The 18,172-nt window shown below is 34.0% G+C and overlaps 1 protein-coding gene across 6 annotated transcripts in view; it reads left to right on the top strand.

Moving 5' to 3' along the window:
- LOC139690065 (uncharacterized) overlaps nucleotides 1–18,172 on the top strand; it is a 138,944-nt gene that overhangs the window by 102,003 nt on the left and 18,769 nt on the right. For all 6 annotated transcript variants that reach the window (XM_071587300.1, XM_071587289.1, XM_071587280.1 and 3 more), the window contains exons 26-31: nucleotides 1,751–1,879; nucleotides 5,509–5,640; nucleotides 6,521–6,712; nucleotides 9,793–10,125; nucleotides 13,191–13,344; nucleotides 16,728–16,909. In XM_071587300.1, coding sequence (XP_071443401.1) covers nucleotides 1,751–1,879; nucleotides 5,509–5,640; nucleotides 6,521–6,712; nucleotides 9,793–10,125; nucleotides 13,191–13,344; nucleotides 16,728–16,909 — 1,122 coding nt within the window. The remainder of the gene's footprint in view (nucleotides 1–1,750; nucleotides 1,880–5,508; nucleotides 5,641–6,520; nucleotides 6,713–9,792; nucleotides 10,126–13,190; nucleotides 13,345–16,727; nucleotides 16,910–18,172) is intronic.

Genomic DNA, 18,172 nt, shown 5'->3' with positions numbered 1-18,172 from the left:
TTGTTGGTTATTATTGCTTCAGAAAGGCAGGAAGAAAATATGAACGTTGGAAATCTAGTAGTTGTGGGAAATTCTGCGAAACTGCATGTGAATAGAGTAGGCTCTGATTAGGACTCTCTAAGTGGACTGCAATGGACTCTTATTCCTTGGTAGAATATTTTCCTTGTTAGCATTTCCATTCCCTTAGATCCCTGCCCTAATCCATGTAAATAGTTATGGGTATTTACCTAAATAATCAGCAAAAGATATTTCTCAAATTAAATATCATGATTATTTAAAATATTTCGTTAAATGAATGAGTTGTAGAAAAATTATGGTAGTAGTAATATATATTATAGGTAGTAATTGATTTAAAATGGGTTATCGTGAATGAAAGAATGTCCTATTTTGTTTGTCATTATATCTCTTAACACACTCATCATTTGCTAATCTGTGTTTTAAAAATGTTGGTGGCAATGTATCATAATAATGTCAGTAGTGTATATTTCGTGTTTTCGAAGTATTTCTTGTTATTAGAAATGAAAGTATCACTGGAGTATCAGGCAGGGAGAAGCAAATTTCAACTGGAAAAAGTGTGAAATTCTATGAGAAGTGATCAACTGTAATCATGTTGATGTATGGACAGTGGCAGTGAAGTAGTTGTCCTTGTGGCCATTTTAACATTAAAAAATATTTGGTTTAGTATTATTCACTACATACTCTGAATATAATGCAGAACTATCAGGAAGTTGCATTGATTAATAAAAGTTCTTCATATGTTTGCTGAAAGGTTCATTTCAATTCGGGGATGCTGGTTGAACATTGCTAATGATGACATTTTTTTCTTTATTATTTTTGACAATATAACGGTAAAAAAAGTAGTAACTTTCTATAATTTTTGTTTTTTTTGCATTTTGTCTTGGAATTTAATTTTACTTATAAAATTCGTTTCTGTGAATGTTTTCAAATTTATAAAAAAACATTGAAAAATGTTCTAGGGACTTCCAATAAATTTATTTAGACCACAGCTTACAAGTTGTTGAGTTGTTTAAGAATCATACATAAAGTCATTATGATTGTAAACTAAACTTCTATATAGCTATATTAATTATTTTTTAGGGTGTGATATCATATACCTATGCATACACGGTGCAGCAGAATTATTAATCAATGATTTGTAAAGTATTAATAATGTAGGTTTTGAGGAAGTACTTATGAAAAGCTTTTATATATTTCATATTATGAAAGGTTTTGCTATACAGTATGATAAATGATTAATAGAATGGACTATAACAAGCTACTACATCATAATTTACCTAGCTATAAGTTTTGCGACCCCAATAGCAATTTGCTGTGGAAGGTCAACTCTGGTTTGCGCATTTATACTGGTTTCATTACTTCAGTCAGTATACCAGGTCTCTCAAAAATATGCAATCAAGAGTCCACACTACAAAATCCTCTAGTATATTGGAATATTTTCCATTTGAGAAGCCTTAATTCTAGTTTTCAATCTCAGGCATTTTTTAGTTACATTTATTGCACCTGACTGTAGTAACAGATTGTTTTGATCCTTAGAACTAGTTCATTAAAATTCTATGTAAGTCTTAACTTTACATATTGTTTCACTAGTCCCTAAAGAAATATGTATTTGAGTTTTCTCTGTAGTATCAAAATGAATTCAAACTATCTCTAATGTTCATTAACTTAAATGTATTTTAGGTTCCTCAAAATTATAAATAGTATAACTACAGCTATTGAATGAATTATTTAGGTCAAACCCCAGCAGCAGACTGCTGTAATGTCTACTGGTCCCTCACCGATTGGGCACCCAGGTCCTCTGTCTCCTCCTCCATATAACTCATCAAGCGCACAGGCTACTGCAGGACATATTAACTACCAGGTTTGTTATTTACTGAAGAGGCATTTTCCTTAATAATGTAGATTCCATAACATTTTTTCCAGGTTAAGTTAATACCTGTTGGTAGGAGTGTGACTTCATGCTTCATTTACTTATGGGATGCTGTTGATTTCAGAGTTATCTGCCATACCTGAAATTATTAACTAATAGAGATTTAGGGAATTGGGGTGTATATTTTCTCAACCAAAAATATGTTTTTAATTCTGAGGGATGTAAAGAATTAAGTACGAAGGTAAAAATTCATACTTCAAATTGGTTTAGTTAAATTTTTCCCATAAACTGTCATAATTTTAGGATATGAAATGTCTTGAAATCTGCATCATAAACAGTTAATATTTTGCAATACCATTTTTATATCAAATCTACATACTATGTACAGTAATCTGTAGCTCCAACCTAAGTACTTTAATTGGTTATTGGTAATATTCTTCAAGTTCAGAAAACAGGTGTTCAGCTGCTGTTAATTGTTTTATTATCTGAGCAAAATATATTACCACATTTCATGCTACAAGAAGTTCAAAAATTCTTGTTTTATGATTAATTAATCCTAAGTTGCATTATTATCGGCGTCAAATCATTCTTATGTCATTATGAGAGTTACAATTTGTTTCAACTAAAAACACACACTAAATGAGAATAGTAATATATGGTGCAAATAGTAGTAATAAGTGGAATAAGAGTAATCTTTTTCAGAGATTTAAGGGAAAATTCCAAGAAACTGCAGGAGATGCCGCGACAGTAGCTTTTAATAGAGTTATCTGCTAAATGTTGATTTCCCCAAGGCTGGTATTTTCGTATTATTACATGAACTCAAAATTCCATTAATGAATGTCTTTGTGTGCCACGATTCTCAGTTTGGAAACCAATTTTTGGCTTAGTCGTAGATCATGTACATGATTTGTGTGAATAGTATTGGGAAAATTTCGGAAAAATAAATTTATTTCAGATGTTTCTACAATGCTTCAAAATTCTTCTGAGTATATTCCTAGAGTGTCGACACACTTTTGCCTGTGGCTTTTCCACGACTTCAAGGCTGCAATAAGTGGATTCTGAGACGTTCATGAGGACATATGTGGACGCTTTTATGATGGCACTTAGGGTCACATGGTGGTTTCCTTTGAGGGATGATATCACTTTTGGGAATAGAAAATAGTCTGCCGATGCCAAGTTGGGGACTGTAATGGGGTTGAGAAATAGTCCTGATGCCGTTGCAGAAGGTCTTTGCCAGAAGACTCTTAACTCAGCTCTTGGTCGTCTGTCAATACCTTCTGGACAAGTTCAGCGCAGATCTTACGCATCATCAAATTTGATGTGATAATGGTGTGCACTGTCATCAACGCCAATATAAATTGTGATCGTGTGGAACCTTAACCGACGGTCTGAATTCAGTACTTAAGGTGCACATGAGGAAAAAAATAATTGCCGATACTTTTAATACAAACCTTGTACTATTCTTGTGAAGCCTTTTCATCTTCGTTTCATAGATATCATTGGTAGTAATCACATTCTTTCAGCTACCATTTAACTGCTCCAAATATTAAACACCACCTTGAATTTTAAATCAAATTTGAAAATAAATCTCACTTCAACTCTGTTTCATATCTGTATTACACGGTTAACTCTCGTGTTGACAGCACATTTGGAATCAAGCATTGTTATAGTTTGAATAATATCATATCATTTTACTGTGTAGGGAACAAATACCCAACTTAGTGAAAGCCATGAAATGTTATTGTTTTGATTGATTATTGATTATGAGTACTACTTGTGTGTGCATATTGCAGGTTTCTACAAGCAACTGATTTAATTTCTAGTTACCAGTACATGTGCATTTAAAATTTTATTAGTGATATATATCTCTATGTAGGGTAGAGCTACTGGAAAAAAATATCATATTACAAGAATGACTCAGCAGAAGTGAACAGATAATGTACAGTAGAACTCCATGTTTTCACTTTTTCTAGGAATCCCAGAAAAAATTTGTGAATTGAGGGAAAATGCAAGTCTTGCAAAAGGAGAATTGTGTATTTTTCATGTTTAATTAAGTAGTAAAGTTAAAAATTAGAAACAGACAAACTAAATAAGAGCTGTGTTATTATTTATCTCTTAAAACTATAGCTCTCCTCATTTATTTATATATGATCAATGCAGGTAACAAAATAGGTTGAACATCTTGGGTCCACAGAATGTGTAAGAGTAAATTATTTTCTCCTTCCTTATCAAAACATAAAATAATAAGTTTAGCCATTCACAAAATCAAGACAAAATTAATGAAGGTAAAAAGAATAATGCCATGAAAGCTCATTTTACAGGTTCTTGTGGACCCTAGAATAAATAATAATATGTATCAAGTTATGAATATTGAAAGGAGATATTGTAAGCATAAGAAAGAAAGCAGATGGCATAGTAAATTCAGTTATAATTGTTGTTAGGATCTATTGAAATTCTTTAATGTTGTCACAAAGCAAGACTATTTTGACAAAGTATGAGAATGTACAATTTGCCTGAAGGAGATTGCAGTCATTGTCTATGGTACATAATCATCAGAAGTAACTTCAACTTGAATTTCTTCATCAGATTTAGCATAAAATCCTGGTTTCCCATAGCATTCATATATTGTAGATTCCTTAACTTGCTTCCAAGCATATATTATGTAGTGTAAAACATCCAATGCATTCAATTTGATCGCTTTTATATTCCTACCATAATCATGCATAGATATCAATTTCTGTACATTTATTCTTTGATAATGCACCTTAAATAAGTGAATAATACCTAAATCCAGTGGTTGGAGCTCTTTACTAGTACACTTTGCTCACTGCTAGTACAGTTTGCTGGAAAAAAGTTTAACTGTAGATTTCTTAAGTGTACACTCGGTGGATGGGCTGCACCCTGATCAATAAGCCGTCGAGTTTCCCTTTTCAGAGATCCAATTTTAGCATTAGGACATGAAGTTGATCCTCAAATATATTCATGCTTTTGAATTTACTGTGTATCTGGTAGACATTGATTTTACATAATGGAAGTTTCTAGGGCTCTTTGATTTACCAACTACTAGTGGCTGAAGCTTCTCTCTCGTAAAATGTATAGTCTTATGCAGGTGTCCGTACTATGCATAAATTACGTAGCTGACTCCTGGTCACACGATATATTCATTTCATAGCATGAATCTGTCCCTGGCAGATTGAGATGAGAAGTTATAAATAGTTTAATGTCGATCACTAGTGGCACTCTGTACTGCCCTGCCGAGTTAAAATTTTTCTGTAAAACCGTTCACAATGCTGCTTTCCTTGTCTTTTTTAAGTGTGTTACTATGAAACAAAACCATAAAAGTCTTTTCTTAAAGACATGTACTTGAGTAAATGTTATAGCATGTAATATTTTCTTTACTCTATCCTATAGTGATGCTAATAGCGGGAAAATAGAAAATGTAATCTTATGAATATTCTTGAGACATTAAAAAGGATCATAAATTTTCCTTGTAAATTTTGTGGGAGAAATTAGAGCATATACTTATATTTGTTGATATGTAACAATTTTAAATGATTTTTTTTATTCAAGTAGTTGAGGTATTTGTAAAATTTGCTTAATAATATTGTCTCTTTGAACAGCCAACTATAGGGGGAACTGCTCAGTTTGGTAGTATGTCTGCCATTCCTTCTCCTCCTTCTGTGATTTTCAACTCCTCTCAACAGATACCTGCACAGGGAGGATTGTATGGTACTTTTCCTATTGATGGGCAGGTAGGTGTTATTCCTAAATTTCTGTGGCATGCATTTTGAAACAGTTCATACCTGTTTCCATACCATATATTTGGCCTGAATTTAAGATAATACTGAACATAAGGAATATTTAGGGTTTTCACGCTCTCGCTTTTGGGAAAGAATTAAAGAATTGCTGGCAGAGTAACATCCCCTCCTGCTAGCATAGTATTTGTGTGTTAAATTCGGTCCTAGGTTGGTTTTCCATCCTGTGGGGACTAGTCCCCACATGATGGAAAACCAACCTACCCATATCTTCACCAAAAGCGTGGTCACCTGAATGTCAAAGTGAATCGTCCATGTAAACATCAAATCACTTGCTTTTGCATAGTCATGACATCATGACCAGAAGCATTGGTTAATTCTCCACAGTCATAGCTGTAGAGAATAGGGCCCTAATGCTTTGAGGTGTAATCATATGATTGTGTGAACTAATATTACCACCAAAAACTTGACCAGTGTTAAAGAGTTAATGAGTGCAAAATTCAGGCATCATGCCATGTTTAGTTTGCATTTTTGTTTACAGATATTATCATGATGGGATTAAGTCAAATTATCATGTATTTAAAATAAGTACGTGCACACCAACCTAGCTTTCTGAAGGTTGTTGGTTTTGAATGTTTTAGTAGTGATTAAAATTCGTGATTTTTAACCATTCAAATAATGAAAAAATGCCCATCTAATTCAGGGCAGAATGATATGTATTGATAACATCCCATTCTGTGTGAATCGGATTAGTCATTCAGTTTGGTTACCTGATGAATTATCATCCAGAATCATTATATATATATATATATGTATACATTTTCTAGTAAAAGTCTCACTGTATACTAATTGATAAATTTAATTTTTTACATTAAAGGTGCTAGGAGGAGGAGCACGTTCTCAATTTCCTCAATTCCCTAGTCCTTACGGTCTGTCTCAGAGCATTGGTGGGACATCAGCCTTTAGTCCCCAGTCAATGTACCTGCATCAGGCTGCACCTCATCCTCAGCCGCCACCCACTGCCGCACCTGATATGTATCCATCTTCACTCTCTCAGTATCGATTGCAGGTATTACATATCATTTTTTCCAAATAAGATAGTCGTACACATTGTTGATTATTTAACTAAGAAAATGATGCAAGGCCATTTTCATCAGTTTTATTCCTATATTAGGAGTAAGTGTATGCAATTTGTTTATTCGTATACATTCAGTGGTGACAAAATTATTTAAAGAAGAATCAGTAAACTCTTGGTTATCCATGTGCGGATTATCTGTTTTGTTTTGTGGATTATCAGTGCTACTCATTTCTCAAAGCACCTTAAAGGTTTTATACAATTCCAATCGTAAGGATAATTAAAGGCTTTTAATCTTTGATATACTTTTAAAAACATTCAAGTTTGACATCCTTGTGGTTTCTTAAAAGTTTATAATTTCACAAAATCAAAAGTGTTTAATAGTGTATAATATTTTAATTTAAACATTTTTGTACTATCTGTGTTTCCCAATTAACATTTTCCATTTGTTAGAGTATTCCTAATTCTCCTGTTAGTCGGCAAATACTCAGTTTTACTATGCAAAAAATTAGTTGTTTAATATCTACACCATTATTTTAATGTGTATAATATGATTAATAGGAATCCATATCAGTAATTCATTGTTAATATTTGTCTTTTGTCAAGAATTTGTTTTTCCTGGATGCATTATTGGTTTAGCTTTACAAGGAAAATATGTTTGCTATTCACTTGATGAATGTTCTGTGATATTGTGATAAATTTATTATTTCACCCTTATAAAGTGGCTGAAATAAGTACTTTCCATTGCTAAAAAACTGGAAAAGGTCTATAAATATTCAGATCAATTTGGAACAGCCTTAATTTTTATAAACAGGTATAACCTTAGATGCTTTTAACTGCGAAAGGAAAACACAATGAATCGTAGATTCATCCATAGGAATTAGTGATTTAATATTTTCTAAACTGGAATGGATCATTTTAGCTGGTATTTTATCCAGCCCATTTCCTAAGTTCTACTTGAATTTGCTAGTAACATTAAGAAGTCAGATTCTGTGTAGGGGTTACGAGAGGACAAATGAATAAAAGAGTATGGGGTCTGTTAAAAAACTTATTGAACTTTTTAATGCCGCGTCTATAGTTGGTTGTCTCTTAATCCACTTGAAAGTGTCCAAGGAAACTTCCCGGATAACTGCCTTCAACCACTTTGTTGATATCTTGTTTCGTTGATTAGTTACAGCCATTTTTATGAAGGGATATCCATGGAGTGTGGCAAAAAATCAGATCGGCAGAAGTGAGCACTTTGAAGGAGCAGCGTTGTTCTCTGAAATTCTGTCTGAAACTCTGAAAATCCTTCCTGGAAAATTTTGTGTTGGTTACCAAGGCTTATGGTGAGGATACTATGAAACATACCACATGTCATGAGTGGTTTACCCAGTTCAAAAAGGGGTGGCAATCAGTGAAAGACAATGAGCATTCCAGGAGACCATAGCAACAACTGTTGACCCCCTCACATCGAGAAAGGGAGCAACCTCGTTCATGCAAATCGATGTTTGACTGTCAAGGGACTTGCAGACGAGTGTATCTACTCCATTGGTTCATGCCATGAAATTCTAACTGAAAAATTTAGGAAGCATCATGTCGCCACCAAAAGCTGAAGAGGATGAAACGTTCTTGTCCAGGATCATCCTACCAATAAATGAGTCATGGGTTTATGGATATGGCATGGAAACAAAAGTGCAATCTTCACAATGTGGATTGGTGAAAGATTCCGCCCCAAAAAAGCTCCACAAGTTTGCTTGAATGTCAAGGTGATCTTGACTTTTTTTTCAATTTAAGGGGGGTTGTGCATCATGATTACCTACCTAAAGGCCTGACAGTCTACATGGAGTTCTGCCTAGGGTTTATGAAATACCTATGAGAATCAGGCGAAAATGTCCTGAACATTGGAGGAGAGGCAAGTGGCTTTTTCACCACAGCAACATGCCAGCTCATTTGTCTCTCAGGACTCAAGGTTTTGGTCACATAGTGAACTGCTGTGCTTCCCTACCCACCCATGTGACTTTTTCCTGTTCCCCAAACTCTGCTCTAAGGAAAAAGATTTGCCATTATTCCAGAGATAGAGAAAATTTTGACGGAGAGGCTAATGAGCATACCGGAAGAAGCATTCCAGGATTGTTTCAAAAAGTGGAAACACCGTTAAGATAAGTCTATACGTTGGGGAGGAGGCCGCTTTGAAGGGAACCCTGACCAAAAGTGTGTGAGTGAAGTATATTTTTAGTAAAAGAGTTAGGTAAGTTTTGAACAGACTTCTTAATTGAAAATCTACAGGCAGTAGACATTTGGAAAATGGCTATAGCGTGTTCAGGGATACCCCAAAATGAATAATACCATGAAATCCCAAGGTAAAACATTTTTGCATGAAAAAAATATTTTTCTTCTACATTTGGAGTAAGTAAAAATAAAAAAGAGATCTCCAATAGTCCTATCTTGTTATGAAAATTCTTAGTACGGGATGCTTACCTTTCCATTAGTAAGTACTTAAATTGTAATTTCCAATCATAATAATATTTTATTAGTTAACAACCGTTTGGTTTTAAACATTTAAACTCTCAATTCAAGGGATGAATCTATGAGTTACAAAATGCTTCATACCCATCAAACATTAAATGAAATTTCCACTGTAAAAAGTTCTTCATAAATCAGTTGAATTGTAACTGTGGTCAGGAAAGTTAAATATAATTTTCTGCTGGAAACATATAATTGAAGTACTGAAGTTCATTTAACTGCTTTGTTAATCTAGATTTATTGAGCAGCTATTTTCAGTGCAATAAAGTGGTCCCAGTCATGTCACACAGCCTTTTTCATGAATATTTAGAACTAATCATGCAGAAGAATTATAATTTTTCTTAATAATTGAAATGATGCCTAGCAATGAAATTTCATTGAAACAAAAACTTAATTTGCCAAACAAGCATCAAATTCTGCAAAAAATGTGTGTGAAATCTGCTTTAAATAAAAATATATTGAGTCTTAGTATATTGAGAATTAATTATCCAATAATTTGAGTCTTACCTGTGCAATTTTTAGTTTTTGCAATTTGAGTGTTTTGTTACAATAAACTGAATTGTCCACAGGCAGCAGCAGCTGCAGCAGCTGGTGTAGCAGCCCCATATGGTGGTTCTGGGCACCATGTGGGGGGAACTACGCCTCCACAGGCACCCACCGCTGTCCTAATTACTACACCCCCTACAAATTCTCTGGCTGCTATGAAACCACCACCATCTCAAGGACAGGGTACTAATAGTGGACAAGGAGGTGGTGGAGGTGGTGCTGGTGCTGGTCCACAGCAGCCACCGCCATCACAAGGAGGACCACCTGGGGCAGTTGGGTCCAAGGGTGCCGGTGGTCACTATGGTGGAGCAGGGACACTTGGGTCTGGAATTCCATCTGCCCCGCAGCCATCACAAGTATGTTTTTCTGTCAACATTATTTTACAAATTTTTGTGGAATTAAATATCAAGGGTTTGTCTTATAAGTAATAAATATGTTTGCACTAGTTGCAGTTTTCAATTACATACCATTATGATAAAAAACTGGTGCATTGTTTTAACAATTTTATTTTTTACCTGAAACTTAAAAGCTTAATATATTTTTCTACACAATTTCCACCAATTAAGTAACTTATCTTCTAATACATTATATATTTAATCTAAATTGCATGAGAAATTTGTAGAGAGTACAGTTATAGCCTATAAAGTTAGAGTAATCCTTAAAAGAAATGGTTGGTTTATTTTCTGTGATACCCACCATCCATCAATTATTTTATAGAAGATGGAAATAAGCATTGAAAATGAGCTTTTGTGCCATTATAGAAAGAAATATGGTAATATTGTATTATTCACTCTTAATATACTCTCTATATAAAGTTCACATTATTATCTTCGGTTATTATAAAGTGGTATTGATAATGATTTATCATATCTTTTTTCACTAAGCATGTTTTTCATATCATGCATTTAAATTGTTATAGAAGGGCAGTTAAGAAGAAATGGCCACTGGAAAAACTGAAGGGGGAAATTTGAGGAGGAGTCAAATGAAATAGCTGAGAAATGGGAAGAAAGAGTAAAGTAGAATGAAATGACAAAGGGAATAGTAGAAGTGGCAGATAAAGTCCTTGGTAGTAAGAAGCTTGAAGCTCGGAAACCTTGGATGACAGAGAAAATTTTAAATCTAATTGAGAAGAGAAATAAGTTCAGAGCGAAGAAGAATATGGACGAATACAGGAGAGTAAAGAATAAGATAACAGACGAATGTAGATAAGGAAAAGAGAGGTGGAGGAAATAGAAGATAAAATTCAAGCTGGAAAACAAGATTTAGCCAATCAGAAAATCAAAGCTCTACAATATCAACCGAGAATAAGGTCAAGAGTGATTAATAGCAAAGAGGGAGGTTGTTGGCAGATAATGAAGAAGTGTGAATGATGGAAAGAATGCAGGGAGTAGCTATACCATAGCAAAGATATAGCTATAAGATAAAATAATATTGAAAGCAAAGAAAAAGCAGGAACAAAAAGTGGGCCCTAAGCAAAAAGCACTAAGAGAGGATTTCAGCATGACTTTCAAAAGCTAAATGCTGGGAAAACTATGGGTGTGGATTCTGTAGCAGCTGAAATATTAAAAACGTTGGAAATATGATGACAGAAAGACCCTGTAAAATAGGGCGTTAATGTTATGAAAATGGGGAAATACCTGACGACTTAGTTAAAAAGCAAAATATTATGATACCAAAAGCAGGGAAAGCAAGTGAATGCGTGAACTACTGGACAATGGCTATTCTGTCACATGCTTCCAAGGTTCTTTTTACTTATAATAGGGAACAGAATCTAAAAGGAAGTGGAGGAAAATGTTGAAGATGATCAATTTGGCTTCCAGGAAGGTATAGGAACAAGAGACGCTTTACTGGCACTACGCTTGATCCTTGAGAGAATGCTAGAAATGAGCAGGAAAGTTTTCCATATTATTGATATGAAAAAAGCCTTTGATACTGTAGATTGGAAACTTATGTTTGAAACCATGAGGAGAAAAGGAATATAGTACAAAGAGAGGAAGCTCATATTTCAGCTCTACCAGAACCAAAGCACTTCATAGAATTAAGGGGATATAAGAAAGAAGCAAAAATAGAAAAGCAGTAAGACAAGGATGTCCTATTTTGCCATATCTATTAAACATATTGAAGAAGCTATAAAGACAATCAAGGAGAAAACAAACGGCAGAAAGATACACTGCATTAGGTTTGCAGATGATGTATTGGCCCAGGCAGAATCAGCCATAGATATGAATAGAATACTCAAAACCCTGCCCATAGCTTTGAATAAATGGAAACTGAAAATAAATGTGAATAAAACCAAAGATATGATAGTTTCTAGAAACAGGATTGAACTCCCTATAAATATAATGATAGAGGAATCAATGATAAGCCAAGTAAAATAGTTCTGCTATCTTGGGAGTATAATCACAAGAGATAACAGATCCACCTTTGCAGTGAAAATAAGGATAGCCTTGGCAAAGAAGGCTTATGAAAATAAAAAGAATCTTTTATGAAACAAATACATGAAATTGAGATCCTTGCAAATGTTTTATTTGGAGTGCATTATTTTATGGATGTGAAACTTGGGCATTGGGAGAGGGAAGAGGCTTAGCTGGAAGCACTGGAAATATGAATTTGGAGGAGAAAAACAAGAACAAGATGAATGGACAAGAAAAGCAACATAGACATATTGAGAGACACTAAAGAAGAAAGTAATTAGTAAAAGAGATGAGAAAAGGAAAATTAAATATGTTGGACATATTCTCAGACTTTCCAGCAGCTTGTTGGACATATTCCAGCAGCTTCCTGGAAAATATGATGGGGAGGAAAATAATAGGAAAAAAGGAAGGGAAAGACCAAGAAAGAAATCTAAACGTAATATGAGAGTAGCATTAAAAGTGACGTTTCAGGCGTGATATGGTGGAATATCATAATTAATTTAAAATATTTGGAAAATTTTCAATTTTTAATTAATGAGTGTAGCAACCTACAGTGAACTGAAAAGAACGGCAATGGCTACAACGATTAGGCTCTGCCTTTTGAAGATGATGATGATATTATCTCTTGTAAGAGATCCAGGAATAAATCTATTAATGTGAAGACTTAAAAAATGTTTAAAAGAAAATTATTGGAATTTAAATGTCTAATAATGTAGGATACATTTATAAATAAGATGATGGCATGTTATATCATAATCATGTACACAAAATTACCTGTTCTCCGCAATAGCTGTGTATATGAAAATCTGAAGCATGAATAAATAATTTTTATTTTTGCTGTTAAATATCAATCTAATCAATATAAAATGCATTCAGTTGTTATGCCTGGAAAGCACATGCTATATTATTTAAATATTTTGTATCGCATGTAATCCTTTGATTTTATCTATAGAGTGGAATGTTTCTATATCAACTAGGTCCTGTTAGTTCTGTCATTTTTATTGCAGCTGTACATCCAATATAATGACCAGGGTCAGGCAGTGTTGAACCACAGTTTCTTGTCAGCTGGCTCACAGATGGTACAGCGTCCTGGCCCTGTTCAAAGCACTGTCGTTCCACCTCCAATCCAGCCTCCGACGTCTTTTTACTCAACTTCGGCTGGTAAGTAGCCACTGCAGCATACTAATATTCAAAGCATTGAGATACTGTCAATTTTTTATTTTTCATTGATGGAACAACAATGCAAAAGTTAATTAGTTCTTAGAAGTATTTAAAATGAATGGAGTAACTTTGTAATTCCACAAGAACTGAATTAAAATACAGCAGCCAACAATGGACACTGCAGGCTACACTTCTCTTTCCTTTCCCTCCTATCTACATCCAACACTCATGACCTTCTTTTATCCCACTCACCCTCCCTTTCCCTTTGACTCCGCTCAGCTACCTCCCCCACCCTGAAGGTATGGGTTGTCTTCTATAGGAACTACTTGATAATGATGTCCAATGTTGAAATCTAGGTTGTATTTTAATAAAGGTTGTATGGAATTACAAAGATACTTCTTCAATCTTAAATATGTTGTGTAAATTCTTTAAAGTTATGCCTGAGACCTCAGAAGAGTATTAGTAAGAGTCATATGAGTATTTGTCAGTCTTGAACAAAGACATAGGGTTTTTCTTAACAAATATTTAATAAATGATTGAGTTGAAGCCAACCTTTCTTAATCAAAATGGTCATCACATTCAGCATTAGTGTAGAATTAACATCTTCAAAAAACTAAACGGTTAATACTGGATGCATTATTTGACAGCTGATTTAATTCTCAAAATAAATCAGTATTATAAGAGACATATTTTAACTTTTCAGGCATGTTTTAGTTAATCTTCTTTATGACTATCGGAGGCAGCTATCAGCTAGAGTCATCACGTACAGTTCAACAATGGGAATTGAGATTTGTTGTCCAAAATTTGTCTAAAATCACCATACTGTGTTTATAACACCGTAATTGGATGTAACCACTAGTTAACCATTATTTGGACATATGTAGGCGTACTTAATTGATATTCTTGGGCATTCACCATAACTTTATAGAAATGGTACAAATTTTAGTAAAAAAATACTGTGTCAGTAAACTCACATTTAATTTAACTGTATGGGACTAGAGATCTGGATCAACTCTAGATTTGACAGGTATAAAAAACCCCATTTTGACAAATTCCAAAGAAACAGCGGGAGATGCCGCAACAGTAACTTTTAACGGAGTCATACAAGTGTTTAAAGTTGGCTTTAACCTCGTGGACTGTGGCGCCTCGCGCACGACTACGAATGCCTGTGACATTGTATGTACGGTATTTCGTCACAACATCTTGTTCCTTTAAAAGCCCCAAAATTTCAGAGTTTAAGAAGACGCCTCGGTAGCTTAAGTGGCTAAAGTACTCGACCGGATATTGAGGGATCTGGGTTCGAATCCCAGTCAAGGTGAATGATTTTTACACTCTGAAATTGTTGCATTGAAACCCCATTTTGTTTTTTTCAACATTATTATTGTGTGAGTTTAATCACCAATGACATATTTTGGACAGAAAGCCTCAAGTGTATAGCATCTTATACCAAGTTGAAAAAAATCCCATTTGAATAAAATGCATTGCAGAATGATCTCAGAAATTATCTTATTAATTCTTAAGTAACTTCAATTAACTTTGATAATGTCTTATAAACTACTTGATCAATAATATTTTATTTATTTGATCTATTTGCATGTATTAAGTGAATAAATAAGCTTTTTATTCAATAAATTCCTGTTTAACTTAAAAAAATTATTATATTTTATTTTGTAAATTTTAGTAGCTTTGATGCAATGCTCAGTTAATTATGTTGTCTGGTATGATTAAATCATACGATCTACAGATGAAACACAACTTACCTTGTTGTAATATTTAAGAATATTATAGATGGTGGTTTTCTATTGACAGCATGATATGGTTAATGACAAATTCCACTAGATTTTATCAAAGGCGGCATGATTTAATAGTTAACCTAGTTAACTACTGTTAACCAATGAATAATGCCATTATAGCATTTGTTTTCATTCTTGTGATCAATGTGACGTACATTGATTCTTAACGATATCAAAAAATGCCAAGAAATATAACGAGTCCAATTATCATTTTTCATAAGTCTGATATCCATTTTAATGCCGGAAGAACTCAAAGTAATTTGGTATTTTCTTCAGAAATGACAAAAGCAAATGCAAGGGAACTGGCCATCTCTAAAAAAATGTCCTATGACCAAGCAATGTGCAGCATTTGAATGAACAAATTAATGATTTGCTCTAGTAGCCCTGGTAATTCATAATCTAAAATACTACTGGAAAAAGTATTAATGATTATATCTGGTTTTAATTCATATCCAGAGAAACTTGCAAGCAAAACTTATTTTTTGGTAAACTACTACAGTGCAGCCATCTCAGTGAATGTCTGGATTTAACTGGTCCTTAGTGGCAAAGGTGTGCTGTATTAGGTGATTAAATGTGAAATGCACATGTGAAAAAAAATGCATAAACTTAGCAAAAATTAGTTCTGTAGTGACAAATGCTAAATAACATCATTTATCCAGACCAATAAAATCTTTTGAAATGGAAATAAGAAATAATATAAAGTAAAAAAATGTTTGCCTTTTAACAAGGAAACGGAAATTGGACCCTGCTTCATTCCTTTTCCATTCAGTAATCAGAATAGCATTTCTCATATTGAAAAACAACACAAGAATAAATTCACCTTATGAGTCACAAAGGAAGGAGATAGGGGTAAGACTGTTCACAGTCACTTACCCCAAGGCGAACGACACAACATGAAATAATGTTGTAATGATTAAAGAAAATTCAGGAAATAATTTGTCCAATCAATGATGCTAGAGAAGAATTCATATAATTGGAAAGAAAAACTGAAGTGTTAAAAAAAGTGTTCATACGTTTTTATTCACTTAATGTACTGGTGTCTTATGCACCAGTGTGTCTTATGAGCCAAGAAATACAGTAAATTCCAAGGGCTGAATTTTTTAAGGCCTTTTTGAAGAAAAAATGTTGGGTTGGCTCGTAATTGATGTTTTCAATGCTCTATCTGGGCAAAACTCTTGTGAATGAATAGTTTTTTGTTTCTTCAAAACCCGAAATTTTTGTACTGTGCCACATTTTATGATAAATCTTTCATAATATTAGTTGACCACCATTTACTACAACAATTTATGAAAATTATGAAAAAGGGGAAGTGTGAAAGCTTGACCAATGTCCTTGTGGTCATTAGCAATAATGAAAGATTACTCAAGCATGATTCACCGAGGAGGAATTTTGGCAATGAACCTGCACATGGAATGCTGGAAGGAATGCAGTAACAGGGTTTGCCTAAGAAAGCTGAAATGGAGACATGGCTGCACATGACCACAAGGAAGCAAGCTGAAAATCACGTGTGCAAGAAGATGCAATGGGCACACAAACCTAATAAGGTTTTTGCGTTGCACCCTTTGGGTCGACACTTTACTCTGTTTGCAGGAGGCCAGACGGGCTTCTACCAGCCCGGCAGCTCAGGACTCGGGCAGGCAGCTCAACTGCACCAAACAGCAGCAGCCGCTGTGGTAGCAGCTGCAGCCTCATCCCAATTTGGCCTTGCTCAAGGATTCGGGCCTTCCCAGTCGGCACCAGCTCCTGTTGGTCTTCAGAACTTTGGCTCCCAGGTATGCCCCAGTTTTGGTGATTAGTTCTATTGTGGGTGATGTTTGTAAATTGCAGCAGAATTGAAGGAATTTATTGATACCAAAGATTAAAGAAAATGTTGAGAAACTTGAGAAAATATGAAGTTTACATGTTAAAAAAATCAACTCTGTAAATGATGAAAGAGTTATGTATGACACATTCACATCTGCCAATAAAACAGAATGGAAAACCCCTTTAAAGAAGTGCATCAAAACGTTGGTCAAAGAAAACTCAAAATATATTACAGAATATTTCTGTTGAACATTAAGCTTTCTTGTAAGTATTTTAAAGAATTTAATGTATATAAGAGATTACATTAGATAAATGTGATGGAAAATTGTAAGTATTTTTTGCAGCAATTCGTTAGAAAGGAAATTTTAAAATTCTTAATGAAATAAAATTCTATGAAGTCAAAGGAAAATAAAATGGTTGCTATACCAAAAAGATAATAGACCAGAATGAAACTTGTTAATAAGAATCCATGATTTAGATTTAAGGAAGAATGAATAGAAGTTTAAGTATAGAGGAAAATAAAATATGATAAAATAGTGTAATAACAGAAAGATATGGATTCAAAAATCCTCTGCAAAAGAAAGCATTTTTCTCCAATTTTAAGTTAGTTTTCTCCCATTGACAATGATCATAGGATGTATTTTTTTATAATTTTTTATTCCGTAGCCCAATGCTTGGAGGTTTCATTTCTATTGTGTATCTTCTGGAGAACCCCAGATATTTTGTGTGCTAATTGAGTGCTATAATTGTGTGTATGTGCAGTTATTAAAAAATACAGAAAAACCCCTTATTTGCACTTTTCTAGGGACCCCAGAAAAAGTGTAGCTGGAAAATGTATGTAGCAGGAATAGGAAAATTTTCGCTTTTACATGCTTAATTGAAATCTTTGACTATAGTATCATCACAATCACAACATCAATTGGAATTAATGTATCACAACCACATAAAATCCTGCCTTCCTTCAACAGTTACATATTGTAGAATCCTTAACTTGCTCTCAAGCCATATGTTGTTGTGTAGAATATTCAGTACATTCAATTTTATTGCTTTTATAATCCCACCACAATCATGCAGTGATGTGAATATCTGTACAATCACGAAGAAATAGGCAAGGAAAATTATATCATGTGGCAATAAAATGAAAGGATATGGATGATAAAGTTATAGGCAGAACCTACTGATACAGTGATAGTACAGGTGTATGTATATGCCGACATCCAGCCATTCAGATG

The sequence above is a fragment of the Hetaerina americana genome, unplaced genomic scaffold (assembly GCF_022747635.1).
Source record: "Hetaerina americana unplaced genomic scaffold, ioHetAmer1.1.p SCAF_1, whole genome shotgun sequence".
Lineage (NCBI taxonomy): Eukaryota > Metazoa > Arthropoda > Insecta > Odonata > Calopterygidae > Hetaerina > Hetaerina americana.
This window is presented reverse-complemented; position numbering and strand designations above follow the sequence as displayed.